At 37.4% G+C, this 22,611-nt stretch overlaps 1 protein-coding gene across 1 annotated transcript in view; it reads left to right on the forward strand.

Annotated features, from left to right (window-relative positions):
- LOC126513774 (glutamate receptor ionotropic, delta-2) overlaps window positions 1–22,611 on the forward strand; it is a 578,836-nt gene that overhangs the window by 22,030 nt on the left and 534,195 nt on the right. The window contains exons 5-6 of the mRNA XM_050162312.1: window positions 1,856–2,017; window positions 21,364–21,483. Coding sequence (XP_050018269.1) covers window positions 1,856–2,017; window positions 21,364–21,483 — 282 coding nt within the window. The remainder of the gene's footprint in view (window positions 1–1,855; window positions 2,018–21,363; window positions 21,484–22,611) is intronic.

Genomic DNA, 22,611 nt, shown 5'->3' on the forward strand with positions numbered 1-22,611 from the left:
GCAGGTGTGCGGAGGGCACAGGACAGGCTGGGAGCAGGTGTGCGGAGGGCACAGGACAGGCTGGGAGCAGGTGTGAGGAGGGTGCAGGACAGGCTGGGAGCAGGTGTGAGGAGGGGCGCAGGACAGGCTGGGAGCAGGTGTGAGGAGGGTGCAGGGCAGGCTGGGAGCAGGTGTGAGGAGGGGTGCAGGACAGGCTGGGAGCAGGTGTGAGGAGGGCGCAGGACAGGCTGGGAGCAGGTGTGAGGAGGGCGCAGGACAGGCTGGGAAGGGCACATTGTTGCAAGTTATTTTGAAAACTCTGCCAAAAGATTGCCGTAGGCTATTGGATATGACTTGCTCATCTTTAGTGTGTCTTTAACATTTTTCCTTTTAGTTCATTGCAGTGTTCTTCTGACATAAATTTGGATTCATAGGCTACTTTTAGCTTCAGCTCTCACACCTCATTCATAATAGATTTTAGCCAATCTCACCTAGTTCCTCCAATAATTCTCCGTGTAGGTGATAGTAACAGCAGCCCACTGCAGTAGTTACTTATAAGAAACATTTCAGTCTCACAAAGTAAACAAGCATTTTCTGAACCTCTTCAAAGAAATACCCATGTCTACTAGTGTGAGCTTCTATTATGTCACACATAAAAAGATGCCTAACAAACAAAGATGAGTAAAGATTCTCTGAGATGTGAGGGGAAACCCACAAGGCATTACTGGGAAGTTCTGTCTAACAGCTATGCATAGCATCAAACTCGAATTGTCCCAATGGTTGGCTGTCTGCAGCATTCTGTAGTGTTCCAGGACGACATTGTCAATTTCCTTCTTGACTAGTTACAATCACTGACAATCCTCTTAGCTGCTCCTTGGTTTTCAGGAAGGAAAAATTTTGATGATGTAACATTTCTAAACCTGGGAAAGCCAGAGTGTTTCAAGGTGAAATGAGTTTCTATCACTACCTCTCTTGCTCAGTTAGATTCCACATCAAGTTTTTCTTCTGAGATGCAAGAATATAACTTTTGACAACTTTTATTGACTTCTTACCTCTTTTCATATTCATTCTTCCTGAATAAATTCTAATCTCTTTTTAAAAATTAGGCAGCTTTGGTAATTAATTGATAATGTAGCTCTGGAAAAAGTTATTTAAGGATTGCCATAGATAGATCTTGGGGAAAACTCAGCTGTAATTTGGTTGCTGATCGAAGTAGAAAGACTTGTGGTTCCTGTAGACCAAACAGTAACAGCACACAGGCACAAGCTACAGGTTGGTTATCCCGACAATGTGTCAGAGTGTCTATGGATCAGCACAGAACTTCATATGCATCTAGACATTCTGACTGCGAATGCTTTTGGTAACTGTCCTTCATGTTTACAAACTTCTCCACAAGCACACAAAAGTGACTGCTTCCCTTCGTGGGTCCTATGACACTCATGGAAGATCAGAGTTGATGCAACATTGATAGTTGATTCCATAGAAATATCCAAAATTTAGAGACTTGACATACTGAAAAAATTATTATTCAGTGTCCCTTCCCATCTGAATCTCTCGGATGTCTGCCTCTTTAGAGAGGAATAAAGGCATGTAATGAATGACGGATTTTCTAAGAACTGAGACTGACAATGGCCTGGCCTCTGCCAAAGCTACTTTTTTTTTAAATCTTCTCTTTCATACCAAATAATCTGGGAAAGCAACTGAGGTATACAGAAGGATAGACCTTGTTCTAGTGGCAAAACAGCCTCAGGAACAAAAAGAGAAACGTTCTGCTTGGTAAGAAACTCAGTGAGCATGAGCTAGTTGCCGAGCTGTGCCCTCTCCATGTGGATGTCTGGAGTGGAGGGTCTGATGAGTGTGTCTAATGTCTTTCCAGATTTCTAACCTTTACATCTACGACACGGTGCTTCTGCTCGCAAATGCTTTCCATAAGAAGCTGGAGGACCGCAAGTGGCACAGCATGGCGAGCTTGTCCTGTATCAGAAAAAACTCAAAGCCTTGGCAGGGAGGGCGGTCCATGCTGGAAACTATCAAGAAGGTAATTATCCGTGTGCAACACTGCACTGCTCTGCACTGCTCTGCACTGTCAGGCAAAGCTGGCTGAGGTGTGTAAGACCAGGTGTCTTTCACAAGTTTGTTTCCTTTCTTACTGATTCTACTACAAACTCAGATGCAGTGTTTATAAAGGACATATAGAAAAAAAGATCTTATTTATAAGATCACTTATGCAAAAAGAAAACTGGAGTGTGTGAAATTTAAATTGCCATGGTGTGCCTTTAGGGTAAAAAAAAAAACAAGGTTTTTGGTTTGTTTATTTTTTAATATTACAAGGCACAAAATATTGTTTCTTTGTCCTTTGATTTATCGACCACACCATCAGCTGAAAACTCTTACACTAGGTTTCATGGTTTCTCATTTGAGTAACACAAGATAAGCCACTGGGTGTGAGGATATTTATCTTTAAAAAAGACATGATTCATAAACAGTTAAGACGTTGCTGCACTGTCAACTATTTTGGTAACCAATTGTATCCTTCTTCTTCACTGTCACTGTGTGACCTGCTGGGGTGAGAAACCTGCTCCATCCCCAGAAGGCGGTTTAGGCCATTCATCTTTCCTCAGTGGTAAACGAACACCGAACACCGCAGTTGATTAGCCCCTTTGTCATGTCGTCCTTGCTGACATTCTCCGTTTGTCTCGGGCAGCTTCTTTGATTTAAAGCAAAATGATTAATAAAACAAACAAATTTCTCCAGTACCCTTTACACAAGGAGACAGAGCCATGAGGAGGTTTATGTTGTTTACCTTACCCATCCTTTCCCTTTCCTCATATGTTTGCCTTTATTTCCTGTAACAGAAAGGAAAAATGGATAGCTGTTTGAAATATGTGCACATTTAGAGAAGACAGAAAAATGTTTGAAGAAAATATTTAGCATTGGGAATAAAATGAATGCACCAAGCACAGGAAGTGAAGGGTTGAGCTCCTTCAGAAGAGGAAGAGCCCGATGTTTCTCTTGCTACCATTTCCGCTTTATCATATACTCTCACTTGGCTGAGAATTCAGGCATCTACCAAGTTCTAAAGAATTAGATGTGTCGAACACACTGGCAGAGAAACAGGGTTTTTGTTGTTGTTGTTGTTGTAAGTGAATAAAGCAAATAGAAATTAAGGTGTTGCCAAAATCTCCTGACTCCATCTCTGTAGACAGCTGGCAAGTGTGACTCCAAGGGATGTTGTTGAACCAGAGTCTGATCTGCCAATTTATTAATTCATGATTTGAAGAGGACACAGGAATCTGCATCTATCTTTTCTCTTTCAACTTTCTCACAAAGAGGGAACTGTGACCTAGGGAGCTGCTTAGGAGATGCCTCCTCAGTGGGACTAGCAGTAGGAAGGACAGAGAAACTGTAACATATGGGTGTTTCACTTTTAGCTGTTTGAGATGTAAAAAGATACTGTTGTACTTTTATAATTGAAGCAATTATTCAACACAGTAATTATGAAGTATTATCTTGAAGGGCTATTTGCATTTTTACCTGCAAGCATCTATCTCATTTTAAAAGGGGATGCATGAATTTCATGTCCAGGAAACTAAGTTTAACCAATAATGATTGTTTGATGTCACATTATACTTTTGTCTTGCAGATTAAATTGACCTTAAAAGAATGGAATTAATTTTCCTCAATTATATCTTTTCATTTTCCTCTGAATTGAAGTGTTTTGGGTCATCCTGTTCCAATGTTGGGAATGATGACACTACACACACCAAAACCTTGTGAGAGTGTTGAGCTCATATAGCAACCCAGGAAAACAGAGTGGCTGTGGGCAGGTCCACCATCCTTAACCAAAGCCCAGGGACTAGTTAACCCTGTTTAGTTGCTGAGAACTGAGGCTGAAGTAATTAACAATGACACTAGAGACATTCTCCATTAGCATTAAATATGCAGGTGTAGTACTGACTTTTTTAGTATCCTGTCCAGATGTGGAGCCCAAGGGAAAAGGACAGGCAAAGCCTAGTAAGAGAATAGCCGTGCACATCACAAATGACTTCTGAAATTTTATTATGATGTTAAAATTGCAGTGATGCCATTTGGAACTATAGTCATGTGAACACAGTGCATCTATGTCAAAGGCATGTTATATACACTTTGCACAGGTGTACAGTACTGGCTCATTTTGTATAAAGCATGCAGAGTACAGCTAAAAAATAAAAAAATGATCTTCTGACCCAAATTAATTATGTTTCCAAGACCAGAATAAAACAAAACTTGGGAAGATAATGCAGAAGACAACAGTATCCATTGAAATGGCAGGATGTCATTCTCGCTGACTCCTGTTGTAGCTCTGGTAATATTTTACAAATAAAAGGGATGTTTGCTAATAGAAGGTAAAGGAAGAATGCAGATGGAAATTTCTGTCCTGTACGGTCAGTCACAAAGAAACACACATAGGCTTATATTAATTATAAGTTGTTTGGTCTGTTAGCTCAGGTTTATTACTAACTAGCTCTTACAACTTAAATTACCCCATAATTCTTATCTATGTTTAGCCACTTGACTTGGTACTTTTTCTCAATGCAGCATTTTCATCTTCTTCCTCTGTGTCTGGGTGACTACTGCAGATTGAACCTTTTCTCTACCCAGAATTCTCCTAGTCTGATCATCCTACCTGTATTACTGCCTGGCTACTGGCCAATCAGCACTTTATTAAACGAATATAAATGACAAATCTTTATAGGGTACAAGAGCACTATCCCACAGCAGAACTCCTTTTCTTTCCTACACACTAGAAATGCAGAGTATCCGACTCCATATTTATATATGTTCTTTAAAAGTACTATAAGTTTAAATACTGAACTTTCTACAATATAGCATCTATATTATTCCCTATTTAAAATCAAACCTAAAAGATTTAGATTCTCTTCCATTGTTCCATTGTACTTGGGCCTAATTGTATTTATAATGTCCTGTATATGTATTTAAGTGTATGTGTATATATGCATATGTATGTATATATAATATATATATATACATTATATGTGCGTTTATATGTATATGTTGTAATAGGAGCGGCGGTGCTGTGTCCCCAGCACCCAGGCCGCCTGGCTAGCTTATGCCCTGAAATAACAACACACAAACTGTATTCATTTAAACACTGCTTGGCCCATTTCTATCTAGCCTCTTCTAGGCTAATTTTCACATATTAATTTAGCCCATTTCTAATCATCTGTCTAAGCACCCCAAGGTGCACTTACCGGGAAGATTCTAGCCTACGTCCATCCTGGGTCGGAGCTTCATAGCGTGTGTCTCAGAGAGCAGAGCTATCACGTCTCTGACCTCACTTCCTCTTCATCCCAGCATTCTGTTCTGTTTACTCCACCCGCCTATGTTCTAACCAATAAAATGGGCCAAGCCAGTTTCTTTATTAGCCAATGACCTTCCTCCATCATGTATATCTATGAATGTGTGTATATTGTGTGTATATGTGTGTATCTGTGTTTGTGCTGTATCTAAGTATATGTGTATGAGTTATATATGTGTGTGTATGTTGTATATATGGATATATATTGTTTGCACATGTATACATCTTTAAATGTTTCCTATGAAGTGTATTGCATATATATATGTGTGTGTGTGCTCTGTGTATGTATATACATACAAACATGCTATCATGAATGGAATAGGCATTCTATATAAGGAAGGTTTTGATATTTAATTTTGCTTTGACTAATCTGATAATTTTGAAAACTTCTTATGTGCTTTTCAAGTACATGTAGTATTACTTGCAAATAAAATTAGTGTTATCAATTTATCTTCTTAAAGCATGTTAAAACTTTCCTAGTGTAACTGCATTCACTTCCACATGTTTAATTTATATAATACACATTTTCTTACAAAAAAGTCTTTACAGAAATTAAATACATCAGGTTATTACTTGCAAAGATTTTTTTTCAAATTTGTAGAACAAAGGATCCTTGTTTTTATGCTTAAAATTCTGATTTTTAGTTGCATAATTTTAGAGTGATGTAAAAATAGCCTTTTAATCATATTATTCTAGCTTATTTAATAATAATAATAATCTAACCTAGTTCCCCCAATTTTAAGACATAGAAAGCTAATCTCCAGAAAAAGGAAACACCTTAAAATTTTTGGAATAGCAATTTGTGTTATTATAAAGATCATATCAGTTTTTATCATGAGAACCTATGTCTAACTGCAGCAATGCGTATCTGTTTAGAAGGAAGGGGATAGGCAATATACTAAATTCGTTGATGTTTCATAACAGATATTGAACATTCATATATGTTTAATTGGCTATGTAAAATCAGTAGATATTTGCCAGTAATATAATGTGGAAGAAGATATTCAGACAGACATTAAAGCAGGAACCACAGCTGGAAAGCCTTCTTTAGAACATATAGAAATTATTGTAAACAAGGCAGAACATTTTAGCCCTCTGAAAAATAACAAAGCTGTATTATGCCCACCCAATAAAGACAGCCTATGCTCATCTGTAGAATCCTCAGTGCTTAATAGTTATCATCCTGAAAACAAAATAAGAAACTCAGTGCTTAATAGTAACCTGTGCCCACTGTTGCCAAGTATTAATAAGTTTTAAAGATTTAATTGCCTATTTTCTTTTAATTTTTATTATATTTTTATTTTTGATATTTTCACATGTGTATTACTAAATACACCTCTCATTTCCTTTCTATAATTCTCATGTATCCTTTACAACATGGCTTCTTCTCTATTCCTGTTTTGGTTTTTTGTTGTAGTAGTTTTGATAATTCATTATGTACAACTAACTCTGCCCATATGCACTTGAGTGTAGCTTCCCACTGGAGCATGGGAAGCTATGAGGGACAACACCCTCAAAATAAGAATGATTCTCCCCCTTCAACAACCATCAGCTCTCAATAGCTCCTCAGGAAGGGGTGGGGCCTGAAAAGCAAAGGCCTCCATTTAAGCTGGAATTAGGACTGGCTTGATGCTATGTAAATCTTATGCAGATAAATACAGCTGCTGTGAAGTAGTTAGTGTGATAACTATGCCATATTCAGAAGACAGAATTTCACAGTTTTCCTCTCCATACTCAGGAAATAAGAGGGATTGATAAACATGTCCCTTTTAGGGTTGAGTGAGTAGTCTCTTATTATCAGCACCTTGGCCAGTTACGTATCTGTGCAGTGACTGCTACCCCACCGCAAAAAGAAGCTTCTCTGCCCAAGTTTGAGAGAAACACATATACATAATTGGCCAAAGTCATGTTGTCAAATTACCATCTAGATATGGGCATATTCATAAATATCTAGATGGTAATTTAACAACATGACCATTTAGCAAAATAATAATTGAAGGTTCTATCCTAGGACCTATAGTCATAGGTCCTAGGCAGTCAGAAAACATAATTACAGTAGAAGGCATGAGATATTCTTTGATGGAACAGGCTCAAATATAATGAGAAAGTGAATAGTTACCTTATAGCAATCATTAGACGACTGCACCAATAGGGAGATCTCACCTGCAGTTAAGTATTATTGCAAGCAAGGTCATACACTGAGTAAGACTATTAATTTTCTCTCCCAGAAACCCACCTAGAACCTACCAGCACTATGGAAGTCAGGGAGCACAAAAGAAGGTTGCCATTTGGTTTGAAATAGATTTCTCAATGTCCTAAAATGAAAAGAAAAAAAAAAGAGTCCCTTTTTTTCAGCAATATAGTCTAACCATGTAGTTATGGTGGGTATCCAAGGGCAATGAAAGTATCCTGTTTTGTTTTAGGTGACTTCTGTGGCCTTCCTGACCAATATAACTTATAGGGAAATACCCTGTTCCTGGCAATATGATTATCACTTAATAACCAATGTCATATGGGAACATTGTCTACCCAGGCATGGTAATTCTATTCAAACTCTGAGGTCTTATTTTGAAATCATCATATTAATTATTACCATTGCAGAAAGCTTAAATTCTTAGGTGTAGTGAACTCACTCACACACTATCCTCTCCTCCATTATCCGAAGTTAATCCTGTAACCTCTGGAACACACCACCCCTTCTTTTTGCATACCACATATATGCCACAACCTATCCAACCATGCTTTTATCAGGCTGTGAGAGAGCACGTCTCCCTGTGGGTTTTCATATGTCCTTCCTTCGAGCTATCCCTCTCCTCTCTTCCCTGACTTACACTCTCATCCATACCCTTTTCTGATTGAGCTTTTTCAGCCCCAGTTTTATATACCACTATTTTTGTTTTAGTTGAAATCTACAATCATTTCTCACTTAAAGTACCTTCTCTACCAAGGGCCTGTTTCTGACTTCTGATTGTGCTTCAAATTAGACAAACAGAATATATGTATGGGAGAAGACACACGACATTTTCTTTCTAGGCCTGAGTTATTTCACTCAGTACATTTATTTTTTTTTCAATTTCATCCCTTTAACCACAAATTTCATTTTTCTTTTCAGCAGAGTAATAACCTTTTATGCATATGTACCACCTTTACCACATACATTCATCTGTTGAAAGCTATCTAGGTTGATTTTGTCTTCTGCCTGTTGTGAATAGAGCAGCTATGAACACGAATGTATGCCTCTGTAGGTGAATATATGCCTGTGAGTAAAAGCTGAGGAGTAATACAACTGAGTTATATGGCAGATGATATAGAAACCATTCCCTGTGCCTTTGGTGCAATATTCGTCTACTTCTTCTATTCCCATAATTAGGAGATTGGCTAATTTCATGGAATCTTGGTCCTCTCTTATGTTCTATAAACATACACACATTTAATTTATCTTTGACTTTTATTGAATGATCCAATTACTCTGCCGTGTCCTTTACCCTAATACCATGTTTTCTGTATGCTCTTCCTTAGGATCTGTTTTTGCATATTGGTGAAGCTTTCCAGTTGGGTTATTGAGTCTTTCATTTCTGGCCTCAGCTTAATTAATTTTTCTTCTGCAAATCTATCTCTTTGTTGAGTTCTATTTTCATAGATTGGATTGACCTCGTCATTTAGCTCACTTTTGTGCTCTTGGAGTGAAGGCATGTCATCTTTGAGTTGCTTAAACATAGTTGTAATTATTCTTTTAAATTCTTTGTCTGGAAGTTCTTCTAAATAATTTTCTTTTGGGAGCCATTAGTGTGAAATTAGTACTTTCTAGGAATGACATGCTATTTTTCCTTTTTTGCTTTTGCTTCTATGCTCACACTTGAACATCTAGAGTTAGGTTGTATGATGATAATTTCATTTTCTTTCTTCTTTTTAAAAACATTCCTTTTTTCAATGTAGGCATTTACAATGTTTAACAGAGTTCTAAGTCATAGGAGGATTGCCATATTACTCTACTTCATGGAGTTGATGTGTAGGATCAGAAACTCTATCCTGAGTCTTGCTCTGAGTGTTATGGTTCAGGCCTCCTGCATGTGTTTGTAGCCTAGGCTGAGAATTGTAGGACTCCCTTTGTCTGTGGTCTTACTCTAGGGCAGCTATGGCATCCTTCCCAGGTTTTCAGCTCTCCACACAGGCTGTTCTTGATTCTTTGTGTGGCTATGGTTCTTTCTTATTCTGAGTCAGTTCACATGTACTGCCTGTGTCTGGAACCTACATTAGGAGTTGCACAATCTTGGGTATTTGCTTTGGGTCAGATTAAATGACACCCTGGGTTTTGAACATTCTATTGCTGGCCACTGTGAGGTGGGGATTCTGCCACTGCCTGAGGGCATTCTGCCTTGGCTTAGATATAGTGTTAAGAACCTTAGTATTGAAATGACTGCACACTTACCACCTCTCTTTCCCAGTCAACTGTAATGAACCCATCATTTCACCTCTCTATCAATAAACTCCAATGTGGATTTGTTGTAAGAAAAAAATGACTGCAAAAAATTTACTTTATTCATTCATTGGAGGGAGGGAGGCTGCTTGTTGATTCCTAGCCACATAGCCCTGAAATAATCACACAGAAACTGTATTAAATCACTGGTTGGCCTATTAGCTCTAGCTTTTTATTGACTAACTTTTACATATTAATTTAACCCATTTTAATTAATCTGTGTATTGCCACATGGTTGTCGCTTACCGGCTAATGTTCCACCTGGCTTTGGCAGGGCTACATGGCTTCTCTCTGACCGCCTTTTTTTCTCCCAGCATTCAGTTTAGTTTTTCCTGCCTAGCTCTGCTCCCTTATATCTCTGCTATAGGCTCAAAGCAGTTACTTTAGTAACCAATGATATTCACAGCATGCAGATCCCACATCATTCATGTATCCACCACTTTTTCCACAGATGTTTACAAAAGATAGGGAAAGCATGCCTGTATTATAGAATTCATACTATAAAGTCTTTTTTAACATTACCCTAAATCTGAGAACCTAGTACTGAATGTTGACTATGCAAAAGAATGTTCTCTAAGACCTGTGATGGTAAAGGAACCCAAACATAATGAAAACAGAATACTGCAGAGTCATAGAGAAGAGTGTGCCTTATTATAGTGCATACTCACACTTCATGAGAAAAACATGCCATGTCTGCCAATGGCACACAACAATAGAGATGAGTTTGAGTTTCCTTCTAGCTTCTCTTCCCACTTCCTGAGAGAATTCTATACCTAATGGTCACTAAAGAACTAGAATGGTCCAGTCCCCTCCCTTTCCTTTATCTTGCTATACATACAGACTACCCCTGGATCATGGTTAGCTTCTCGACATTACCTCCTGTTTGACCCAGTTATGTTTTTTCTAGTCTCTTGGATGTAATTTCTCCACAGTACTTTAAGACAAACTGTGTACAATCAAATTTCTATCACAGAGCTGGTTCCTGAGGGACTTGCCTTAAAATAGAAAATAATTAGAAAGAGTTGGAGGGACCCTATGACATCTCAATCAAGGCCTAAAAAGTAACAAGCTGGGTTATGCAGAGCTCTGAGGAAGATGTTCCAGATGGTGAGACACTCAAGCTGACACCTCTACTGGAATCAATCATGTGTACAATGACAAAGGTTGATTAATTTTTCAGAATGCATAGAACCCATGAAGAGAACTATCTGCTTTGGAAAGAAATTGACAAAAGAGGAACTTTTTCAGATGAAATCAGATACACATTCTAGAAAGAAAATGCTTACTGGTTTGTTTTTAAAAAGTGCAAATAAAAAAGTCTACAAAATATTACATTAAAAACTGTAGTTATAAATAAAAATCACTAGCAATTATATAAATATTCTGAATTCATTAAAATTCACTAGTTCTTTAAGTACTTTCTTTTTATATTAGCCTAATTGTTCAATTTCTTTTTAAATCTTTATCATAATTATTTTAATTCATAATAAAGAAAACTAGAAAACTTAAATGTTCCAGAGATTTCTGTATGTACCAGCATATTATCTCATATTTGTTTATGCCGGTCCTTTAATGATACATATTGAAATATGTTGATGTTGGATATAGTATGTTCTGAATACCAAAAGCATTGAAATACCTCCAGTTCTTACAGGTAACATATTCATTCACTAAGTATTGACTAAGTACTGCCATATGTTGTACTTTGAGATCACAGAATAAGGGAAAAATAGAAATATCAAAAATAATTACAAGTGTGATCAGCTCTGCATAAGAAGAAATGCCAGTAGCTCTGGAAATACATGACCAATAGTCTTACTTATCACAGAGTACTGTTTATAATGAGGAGGTTTGAGCCAAGAAAGGAAGGACAGAGTCCTATGGATGTAGAAAAAAGAATGTTTTACAAGAGGCCAGCTGATGGTCACAGTTTGGAGGAAAAAAAACTTAGCTTGGCAGAAACAGCAGAAATAAACACACAGGCAGATAAAATGAGGGTACTGGTCCTCATTTGATCATTTTCCGAGACATAGAGAAAGCTTTAGAAAGGGTTTGTAAACTATATTATAGTTCCTTTAATTTGAGAGATAAGGTATTATTTTCTATGATTTATTTTATTTTATGTTATTACATCATGCCCTCCTTTCCTTTCTTCCTTCAAAGTTCTCCAATTAACTTTACTCATGCTCATAAAAATACATGGTCTCTTTTTACATTATTTGTTGCTATATTTATATATGTATCTGTACATACCTGTGTATTCTTAAATATAACCTGCTAAGTCTGTATAAGTATGTTTTCAAGACTGACCATTTAATATTAGATAAACAGTTGGTGTAATCTTCCCTGGGGAATACTAATTTTCTCACTCTCTACATTTCTTGGTTGCCTGTAGTTGTTTGTGTAGGATAGAGTCTTCATGATCTTTGCCTGATCCATTTAGTCACAACTAGTGCCATCATCCTTGTTCAGATAATTTCTTGGCACTCATGTTGGTAAGACCTTCTGGGTGCATCTTCAAAAATTACTAGAAGACAGTCTTTCAGCATATTTCTTGATCCTATCGCAATTGTAATCTTTCTGCCCCCTCTTCCACAATGTTCTCTGAAATTTGAATGTTTAAGTTGTTTTGTAAAGTGGTCTTACAACCCTGGATTTGGGCTGGTTGTAGCTTTCTGTTATGGTCTCTTTCTGTTGCAAAGAGAGATTTCTATGATGATGAATGAGAATTATACATATCTGTGGCTAAGTTAAGTTTTGATTGCTGAAGACACCATGTACTTCAGACACAAGGACTAAAGATCTTCGATCTGAAAGTGATCTGAAAGCCTACAGATAGTTTTTGTTTACTAGAAGGCACCATGCAAGTTTCCAAACAAGACTAGCAGCCAATATTCCTATCTAGCTATGATGCTTGAGAACCACAAAGACCAGCATGGAATGATATCCTTAAAGATTAAACAGTGGCGCAAATACCCTGGCCATAACCAACTGCTCTCTGATTGGACTTAAGAACTACTCAACAAGAGGGGTATCATTCTTGGCACTGGAAACTTGGCCAAGTACCAAGGGTTAGCAAATTCATGAATCACTAAGAAAAACCTACAACTGTCACTTAACTAAAACAGCATGATTCCTAATGGGATGAGGTATTCTTATAGTGTCTTAAGCAGCAAATTTGTAACTCCAGATGTCTGTAGCTATAGTGAGGGAACCATTATGCAGCTCCTCTGATGGGGACAGAATAGACAGAAGCTCCAGTGAAGCGGCTCACACTACCCCTTAGGACAGATCTGGGTCAGGCTACAACCACTACATGGAAACAGGTAGAGACGATTGGCAGGTCTTCAGAGCACTGAAAAGAAATTTGAGAGTAAGAAAATTAATGAGAAAAAGTAGTCATAGATGATGCCTAGGTTTATGCCTTGGGCGAGTGTAGTGATAAGAGCAGCGGGGCTGCATGCCCGGCACCCGGCCACCCGGATGGCTAGCTATGCCCGAAATAATTACACGGAAACTGTATTCTTTTAAACAGTGCCTGGCCCGTTATCTGTAGCCTCTTACTGGGTAGCTCTTACATATTAATCTAACCTATTTCTAATATTCTGTGTAGCCCACGAGGTGGCTTACCAGAGAAGATCTTGACCTGCTTCTGTCTGGAGTGGGAGAATCATGGCGACTCCTGACTCAGCTTCTTTCTCCCAGCATCCTGTTCTGTTTTCTCCGCCTACCTAAGGGTTGGCCTATCAAATGGGCCTAGGCAGTTTCTTTATTAGTAAGAAATCACTCTCACATCATTTCCCCTTTTTCCATTTAAACAAAAAGAAGGGCTTTAACTTTAACATAGTAAAATTACATATATCAAAACAGTTATCAAGTAAAAATTACAATAATCTTTATCATAACAAAGGGAAACTATAACTATAACTAACCATTCTTCAACTCCATCAAAGACTTCAGAAGGATATAATATTACCTAAGTAAACAAGAAATAAGAAAACTCTAGAAATGACAGAGACATCTCATTGCCTGGACAGTCACCCAAAGTTCTTTTGTACTGTTGGGGCATCCATCTTCAGCCTTCAGGCCCATAGTATCCAGCAGACATTTTCATCAAGCAGGAAATTACAAAGACAGTTCAGTCATTTTCTGCTGTGTCCTGCAGAATGTCTCGCAAACTCTTTTATGAATCAGGAACCCCGAAAGACCATCTCACCTTTAGGCAAGTTCAGCAGTCCTCTCTCTGAGGGTTCTCTGTGTCCAGTTTATGCAACAGTCCAGGCAAGAGCAGTTTCTTGCCCAAATGACTATCCAACTCCATAAGGATCCTCTTCGATGCCCATCTTCCTCTTGAAGTAGCTGGTGCTGCCAGGAGCAGACGTGTCTCCTTGTCATGAAAAGTCCTAAGTTATTAAAATATTTTAAATGCCATATTCTGCAGTCTTTGAAAGATATGAAGAATGCCTATCTAACTGAAATATATCTCTATATATCTAGAAAATCTAATTAACATGACTACAAGCTTAACTATTAGCGATGATTATCCATTAACAACCTATATTTCCTAATTATACATTACATTTTTAAATGAACTACACAATCACAATACCTTAATCAAGATCAAAAATACATATACATATAACAAAATTGACCTTAAAATCCATACCAATGCAAATTATTCATATCTATATCATATCCCCCTTTAAATGTAAAAGAACAGTTATATACAATATTTGGGAATATGGGCGCAGTTATTTCTCTCCAAACTGCTTCCTGCTGAATAGGGGCGTCGTTAATTAGGTCGTTCATGGTATAACCTGTGTGCTAGTTTCATCTTAGTTGGCAATTGAGTGAAGCAATTTTTTGAGGGTGTTCACAACAACCTTTCAGGAGGGCGTGGTCTATCATACCAAATCGGAATAGATGCAATCCACAGGGTCACATCCTCTGTGAAAACAAAAGAAGACCCTTTCCAAAGCATCATATCCTTAGACCCAAATTCTGAAGTCATAATACCCTCATGAAATCCATTTTGGTTTAGCTTGGCAGCCCACATAATGAAATGTCTCTCTGTACTTAGCTCCTTCACAGCCAAAAAATTTAAAGAAAACACAATAATACAAAGAATCCAGACTCTCTGTGAATTTTCCATTTTTACATAGCTTATTTTTCTTTATTTCTCTTAATCTATAACTATCTGAACTCTGTCTCTTTCCGTGTAATTATTTCGGGCATAAGCTAGCCATGTGGGTGGCCAGGTGCCGGTGACGCAGCCTCGCCACTCATATCGCTACAGGCGAGATGATATAGAGGTTATTTCATTTACAGTCTTTCAAAATATCAATCCTTAGAGAAATGAGAACATACTAGCTTTCAATGTAAAGACAATCTATCATTGAGTTTGTATATATATGAAGGGGGAAAGAAAATTTAGGGAGACATGGTATCCAAGAACACTACTTGAACTATAATATATCTTTTTCAAAAAGACCCAAACTTTTGCAATGATAACTTTCAAAAGTGCTATTTATGGAACAGAAAGTTTTTCCAGTGGTGGAGGCACATGTCACACAAGCATGAATAGCTGAGTTCAGATCCCCAACACTCTCACTCAAAGGCAAACACAGTGGTTTTCTTCTGTATTTAATACTCTTGAGAGGCAGACGCAGAAATCAGTAGGGCTTGCTGTGCAGTCAATGTAACAGAGCTGGCAAGCTCTAGGTTAACTGAGACACCTGATTTCAAAAAATATGCAGGAGATGGATTGAGGAAGACACAAGGCATTGACCTTTGCTCTCCATATGCACAAGCATGGACCAGAGAGTGCATGCGTGTATGTGCATGAACACACATCATTTATACCCTTTGAAAAAAACTCTCAGAATTTACTAGTGAACAGTCGGCTTCGATCAATTTTACTTATAAAGCATGTTACTACTGATTTTAATTTAATTTTGTTCAAATATTTATTCTCGAGCAATTCATTTTAATGTACATATGCCATATGAGATAAATAGTATGCATGCATATTTAGAGAGAAAAATAGAAAAGACAGGGACCTTTATCAGTTTCAGCTCCTCAGTGAATGAGCTGTGGTTATTTGCTCTAAAGCACAGAAAGCATCATCTGTTTGCTAAAATTCTTTACTGACTTGTGTGTCTATTTTTAAGCTTTTGCACCATTCTGATGCTATTTATCCATGCACTGCTGTCTGAATTTGGGTTACTATTTCTATGATGAAACACAGTGACCAAAGCAACTTAGGGAGGAAAGAGACAGCTCCAGATCACCATATATCATCAAAAGGAGTCAGGATGAAAACTCACAAGGGCAGTAACCTGGAGGCAGGAGCTGATGTAGAGGTCATAGAGGGGTGCTGCCTGCTGGATTTTTCTCCATGCTTGTTCAGCCTGCTTTCTTATAGAATCCAGGACCACCAGTCCTGGGGTGTCATTACCCACAATGGACTGGGACCGCACACAAAAATCACAGTTAGGAAAATGCCTTACTGGCTTACCTAAAGCCTGATCTTATGAAGGCATTTTTTCATTTAAGGGTCCTTCCTCTCAGATGGCTCTAACTTGTGTCAAGTCGACATTAAACTGTCCAGCACAATGACTACAGGAAATGTAATGTTTTCCTTCTGTTGCAGATTTTTAGGCTCATAAACAAACAAAACTGTAGTCAATCTGAGTAATCATTTTCCTAAATTCTTTTTCTCCAGTTTTTTTCTAAGCCACAGCAGAAAAAAAGGGTTTTAGTCTATTTAGAAATTTTTTATCTAATTTGTTAGTCAAAAATTGAGACTAAACGTTTCTGAGGGTTTGATTCTCACTTTTGGCTCTTCGTTCCTTTTTCTTCCTATTTTTCTTTATTTTTTTGTCCATGACTTTTCCACATTATGTATGCAGGATAAAATCCAAAGTGAGATATTCCAAATTTTTTAAGATTACTTGAAGAGCACTTGTGGCAGTTAGTGTAAAGAACACATATGTGCTACCTCACGGTTTGTTTTATCAATGACTAATTAGTTTACGTTATTTAGAATCTGCTGTATCACAGTGAAATTTATAAATACAGTCATGCATACACAAAGATAATGACCATTCATCACCCCAGCCAGAGTGCTTTTGCCACCCTCAGTTTTCAAGGTTGACCAGAACATAGATGAAAAGCAGCTCAAAAGCACTAGAATCTTTTAAAACAATAATTAAAATATCAGATTAAATCCGGCTGCGATAACAAAGGATGTTGTTTAAAGGACTTATTTGCTTGAATGTGTTGACCTCTTGAGCATTCTAGACACCTTCCTGAGGGCAGAATCCTCTCATTATGCATGTCAAAAGCTCATTAATCATAGAGCAGAAAAAAAAAGATGAATTACAAAGTCAAAAAGGTGAGTTAGGTAAGGCCGCAGCAAGCTAAGTGCACATCTTCTGATTTATGGAGTTTGTGCTTGTTTTCTGTAAATGCATTAAGTCACACGGTGGTAGCTGCTCCTTGCAGTGGAGGACCTGGCCCTGCACAGCCATAGCAGACTGACTGGAAAGAATAAGAGAGTCAAAGAATGACTGGATGTTTAAAACTTTCTGTTTTTAGAGTTCACCATAGAGCAAACAAAGGGACATACAATCCTGTCCCCCTTCCAAGAAGTGAGACAATAAGCAAGAATTCTCATATTGTTGAAGAAGGTTGAGAGCAAAAGCTTCTTCTTGTTGTTGTTCCTTGAGACAGCATCTCACTATGTAGCCATGACTAGACTGGGGCTCACTATCTAGACCATGCTGGCCTCTAATACAGAGCTCTACCTGCCTTTGCGTCCCAGGTACTGGCATGAAAGGTGTATGCTTCTAGTCCCAGCAGCAAAATCTATTATCCAGAATATTCTATGGGTCCTTGGGATGTCTCAGCGCTTAGCCACCAAGTCTGGTGACCTGAGTTGAATTTCTAGAACTCACATGGTAGAAGAAGAGCGCTGACTCCTGCAAGTTACCCTTTAAGACCCAAACATACAGTATGACATGAGCACTAACATGATGAATAAATGAATAAGTGTAAAGAGTTTCTTTTAGAAAAGGAAGTTCTAGAATGATATTAGTTGTAACTTATATGTTGTCATCGTCTACACATTGGAGTGACTTCTGTTGAAGACCAGCCAAGATAGATTCATATGTTTCATGATGGGGCATGTGGATTTAAAATGTTAGGTAGGAGGAACAGAGATGTGAAAGAAACACAGAGGCACAGTATAGTATTGGGAGGGCAAGTCAGTGAACAGTGAGTACTGAATTCACCTGTGTTTAATTTTTATATGCTTTTATATGCCAATACAAAAAGGTGGAAGTTTTGTACACACATGTACAAAAGTACACTATACTTACACACATACATACACAAAGTTATATAAATAAAATGAATCTTAAAAACACGATAAACTTTAACTGACAAGAAAGCAAGATCATACCTGCATTTTATAAATTAGAAAGTCTCTGAAATTGCCAAGATAAAAAAACACTGATGACAGCTTATGTTAGAGAGGATGTGGGGTAAGGGACACACTACTCCATTGCTGGTGTGGGTGCAAACTTGTACAGCTGCTTTGGAAATCAGTATGGTTATTTCTCAGAAAATTAAGAAAAAATCTACCTCAAGACTCAGCAATATTACTTTTGAGTATATACTCAAAGGAAGCTCAATCATATCACAAGGACATGTGTTCAACTATGTTCATAGCAGCATTATTTGTAGTAGTCAGAGCCTGGAAACAACATAGATGCCCCTCAACTCAAGAACGGATAAACAAAATGTGGTACATTTACACAATGGAGTACTACTCAGCAGCAAAAAATAATGGCATCTGGAAAATTGCAGACAAATAAATGGATCTAGAAAAAAAAACATATTGAGTGAGGTAATCCAGACCCAAAAAGGCAAATATAATATGTACTCACTCATAAGTGGCTTTTAGACATAAAACAAAGGAAAAACAACTTAACCCCAGAGAACCTAGACAACAAAGAGATCCCTAAGAGAGACATACATGGGTCTAATCTAAATGAGAAATAGAAAAAGACAAGACCTCCTGAATAAACTGGGAGTGTGGAGGTCATGAGAGAAAGTAGAGGGTAAAAGGGCAGGAAGGGAGGGGAGGGGAGAAAAATGTATAGCTCAATAAAACCAGTAAAAAAGAAAAGATAACATACCCATTGACTGATGTCATCTGGAAAGAAAAGAAAGACTCTGAAAATAAGGGCTGGAAGAACACTGACCTAATGGTGGTGATGGTAGCAGCTGAGCTCTAAACACAGGAAGCACTCCCGTGCGTTACTTATGTGTACAGTATAGGAATACCAGTGACAATGCTCTGAAATGCTTTGTTATCCATATAGAAATTGAAACAAGGAAGTTAAGCTAACTGGTTGGTTTCTGAACGTCTGTTATCTGTTATATCCCTATGCCATTGGTGAAGTCCTATGCTCGTTACTGGTAACTCACATGAAAAGAAAAGATCATAGGCATATAAAATTAAACAGATTCAATCTTAATAAAACTAGATCATTTTAATTCCTGTATGAATTAATAAAATACTTATTGAAAAAAAGCTTGCTTGTTAATTATATGGGTGTAAAAATGAAATAAATTAAAATGAAATTTAAAGGAAAGATTGGAAACATGGTGAGTCAACACAGTTTTCTGAACTTCTCTTATGAAGGTATCAATCTGTGAGTTTCTGGAAGACAGAAACGAAGTATGAGATAAAGCTGACAGTGTAAAGCCAACCAAGAGGGACTGAAACGATGCTACAGATTAAGAAAATTATTGCACATTTAGGCATCACAACTGCAAAGGTGATAACTAGAGCAGTTCACAAGCTGAGATGATTTGTCGTCAAAATATGTGCCCGTGCACAGCCAGAGCTCTATTGGTGAAGCAGCTGTGAACATCACAGTGAGGTTAAAACTCTAAGTAATGTGAAGGTTGATAGCATAAAGTGAAAAATAATTGTAAGCAAGAGGCAGGAATGACCCACATGGCCATCTGCAGAGAAAGTGAATATCTGTCATGCTGAGCGAACAATAAAGTCTGGAAATTTCTAGAGTCTCAACACCAGCAAAACCAACTATGGGTGCAAACCATTTTCAAGAACATTTTACCTTTGTTTATATAAATTCATAATTTATCATATTTATTAATTATATATTTATAGCCATTATACAAAATATAAAATCATACATATTTATGGAATACCATATGATATTTTAAAATATATTTATATTTGTGCACACATTGTCTAAGATGTAAATCAGCTTAACAGCATATTTCTTATGAAATAATTCAAAATCTTTTTGTTCTTTAGGAAATAATATATTCAATTATTGTTATAGTTTGGAAAATAAATTCACATGAATAAAATTAACCTTCAATATTTTTAAATGGTAAATTTCAAAGTTCCTAGAAATAATTTTAAATTAAATTTGTGTGGATTGTCAAAGTGGAATAGCTTCTTTGGGTTTCCTGGAGCTTGTTGTATTCTGGTGACACACCCTTTTGCATCACAAGATATGGTGGCCAAATCCTGACTGTGAAAATGAGTCTCAGCTCTAACCAGGGCCATTTGGCGCAGTAACTGGATGTTAGGGCATAAATCAATTTTTCTGGCAAGTTGACAAGATTGAATTTAACCACTTCTAAGGTGACTTTCAATAGAACTCCTGGGTATGTTGTACTATAGAAGGAAGTTTTTGTCCTGCCATTCTGTTCCAAATAAACACACAGAGGCTTATATTAATTATAAACTGTTTGGCCTATTAGCTCAGGCTTATTATTAACTACCTCTTAAGACTTAAATTAGCCCTAATTCTTGTCTCTGTTTAGCCACGTGGCTTGGCACACTTTCTCAGTTCAGCATTTTCATCTTACTTCCTCTGCGTCTGACTCGTGACTGTGTCTGTCTCTCTATCATTTCTCTTTCCAGAATTCTCCTAGTCTGGTCACCCCACCTAAACTTCCTGCCTGGGTACTGGCCAATCAGCATTTTATTAAACCAATATGAATGACAAATTTGTAGTTTACAAGTGCATTATTCCACAGCATTTCCCTTGTTTTCTTTTCAAAACAAGAGCTCTAAACCTAGTTTTTGTTTTTTCCTCTCCATTATTCATAACGACTGGTAACTAATACGCTAAACAAAGACAAACATACATAATCCATTTTCTGGGAACGTGGATAGTTTTCTAGGATACTTCCTGCTGATTAGAGGCATTGGTAATCTGAAATCCAAAGACAATTTAGGATTATGGTCTAGTACTGACTGGAGTATTCTGTGAGGCTGGATCATCTGAGCTGCCACTTTGAAGCTGTTCTCGATGCAGAAAACAGAAGAAACTGCAACATTGCACATCTACTAAAATTAGCCTGTTAATATGCATTTTCTTTGAAATTTTATTTTCTAAATAGAAATAGAGTGTTTATAACTTCTTCTTATCCTTTATTATTAATTGTTTGGTTTTTTTGAACTTTTAAATACGCTTCTATTTCCCTCATTTAGGGTGGAGTTAATGGATTGACTGGAGACCTAGAATTTGGAGAAAATGGAGGTAACCCCAATGTGCACTTTGAAATCCTTGGAACCAACTACGGCGAAGAACTCGGCAGAGGTGTCCGTAAAGTAAGCCTGAACTTGCTCTAATTTTTTTTCTCTGTGCTATTGTGGGTTTGCCATGTAGTTTTCTGCAGTGTGATCACAGTATCAGCAAAGTATACATCTTCCAAGGAGAATGTGTGGAGGGATAAGGAATGGAGAACAATCCTCAAGCAGCAGGTCAGGGATTTGGGGTACTCATAGGTACATAAGAAGGATGAAACAATTACTTAGATTCACACTTTAGAATAATATAAAAGGCCAGGCAGTGGTGGCACAAGGCTTTAATCTCAGCACTTGGGAGACAGAGGCAGGCAGATCTCTGTGAGTTCAAGGCCAGCCCGATCTACAGAGTGACTTCCAGGACAGCCATGAATACACAGAGAAACCCTATCTTGAAAAGCTAACAAAAATGTGATGATGTTGATGATGATGATGATGATGATGATAATGATGATGATGATGATGATGATGATGATGATGATGATGATGGCAATAGAAGAAAGTAGCATAGTGCTTGCTCAGGGGAATGGTATTACATTACATTTACTACAATAACGTTTTTTATATAATGCTAATTCAGTATTTAGATAAAGTAAAGCTGTTTGATTTTTGGTTTGTAAAATGCTCAAAATTAGAGTAAGCGTTTGGATAAGTTTAATATTATATAATAATGTAATGCTGAAAGTCATCTGTAAAAGGTGACATTATAGTAGAATTTTGTGTGGAGCCTGTAGTGAGGAGATTATACTTACAGGAAATGGTTATTTTAGCATAGTCTGCAGATCACAGAAACAGCTAAGCACCAATAAAGGATGTTTGTCAGAATACCATGACCTTGGCTTTCACAAGGAGAAATACAAAAGTTCTTGGAGAAATGACTTTTTTTTCTACTTTAAACTTGCTAGTTTTACACGTTTGTGTAGGGAAAAACTGATGGTGAGTTTGTAAACAGAGCTGGTAAGTATAATGGTCTTGGTGTCTGAGGCTGACTGTGTTGAAACTAACTGGTACTGGACACGCTTCCTTCATTTGCTGACACATATCAGGCAAACATTCAAGTTAGGAGTTCCTCTTACTGGAAATAACAGTTTCTCAGTAAATTTGTGCTGAGTTAAACTCTCTTGGTGCATTTTAATCTTTGTTTGCTAGTGA

Source organism: Alexandromys fortis, unplaced genomic scaffold, assembly GCF_014885135.2.
Source record: "Alexandromys fortis isolate MF-2015 unplaced genomic scaffold, M_Fortis_MF-2015_v1.1 scaffold_117, whole genome shotgun sequence".
Classification (NCBI taxonomy): Eukaryota; Metazoa; Chordata; class Mammalia; order Rodentia; family Cricetidae; genus Alexandromys; species Alexandromys fortis.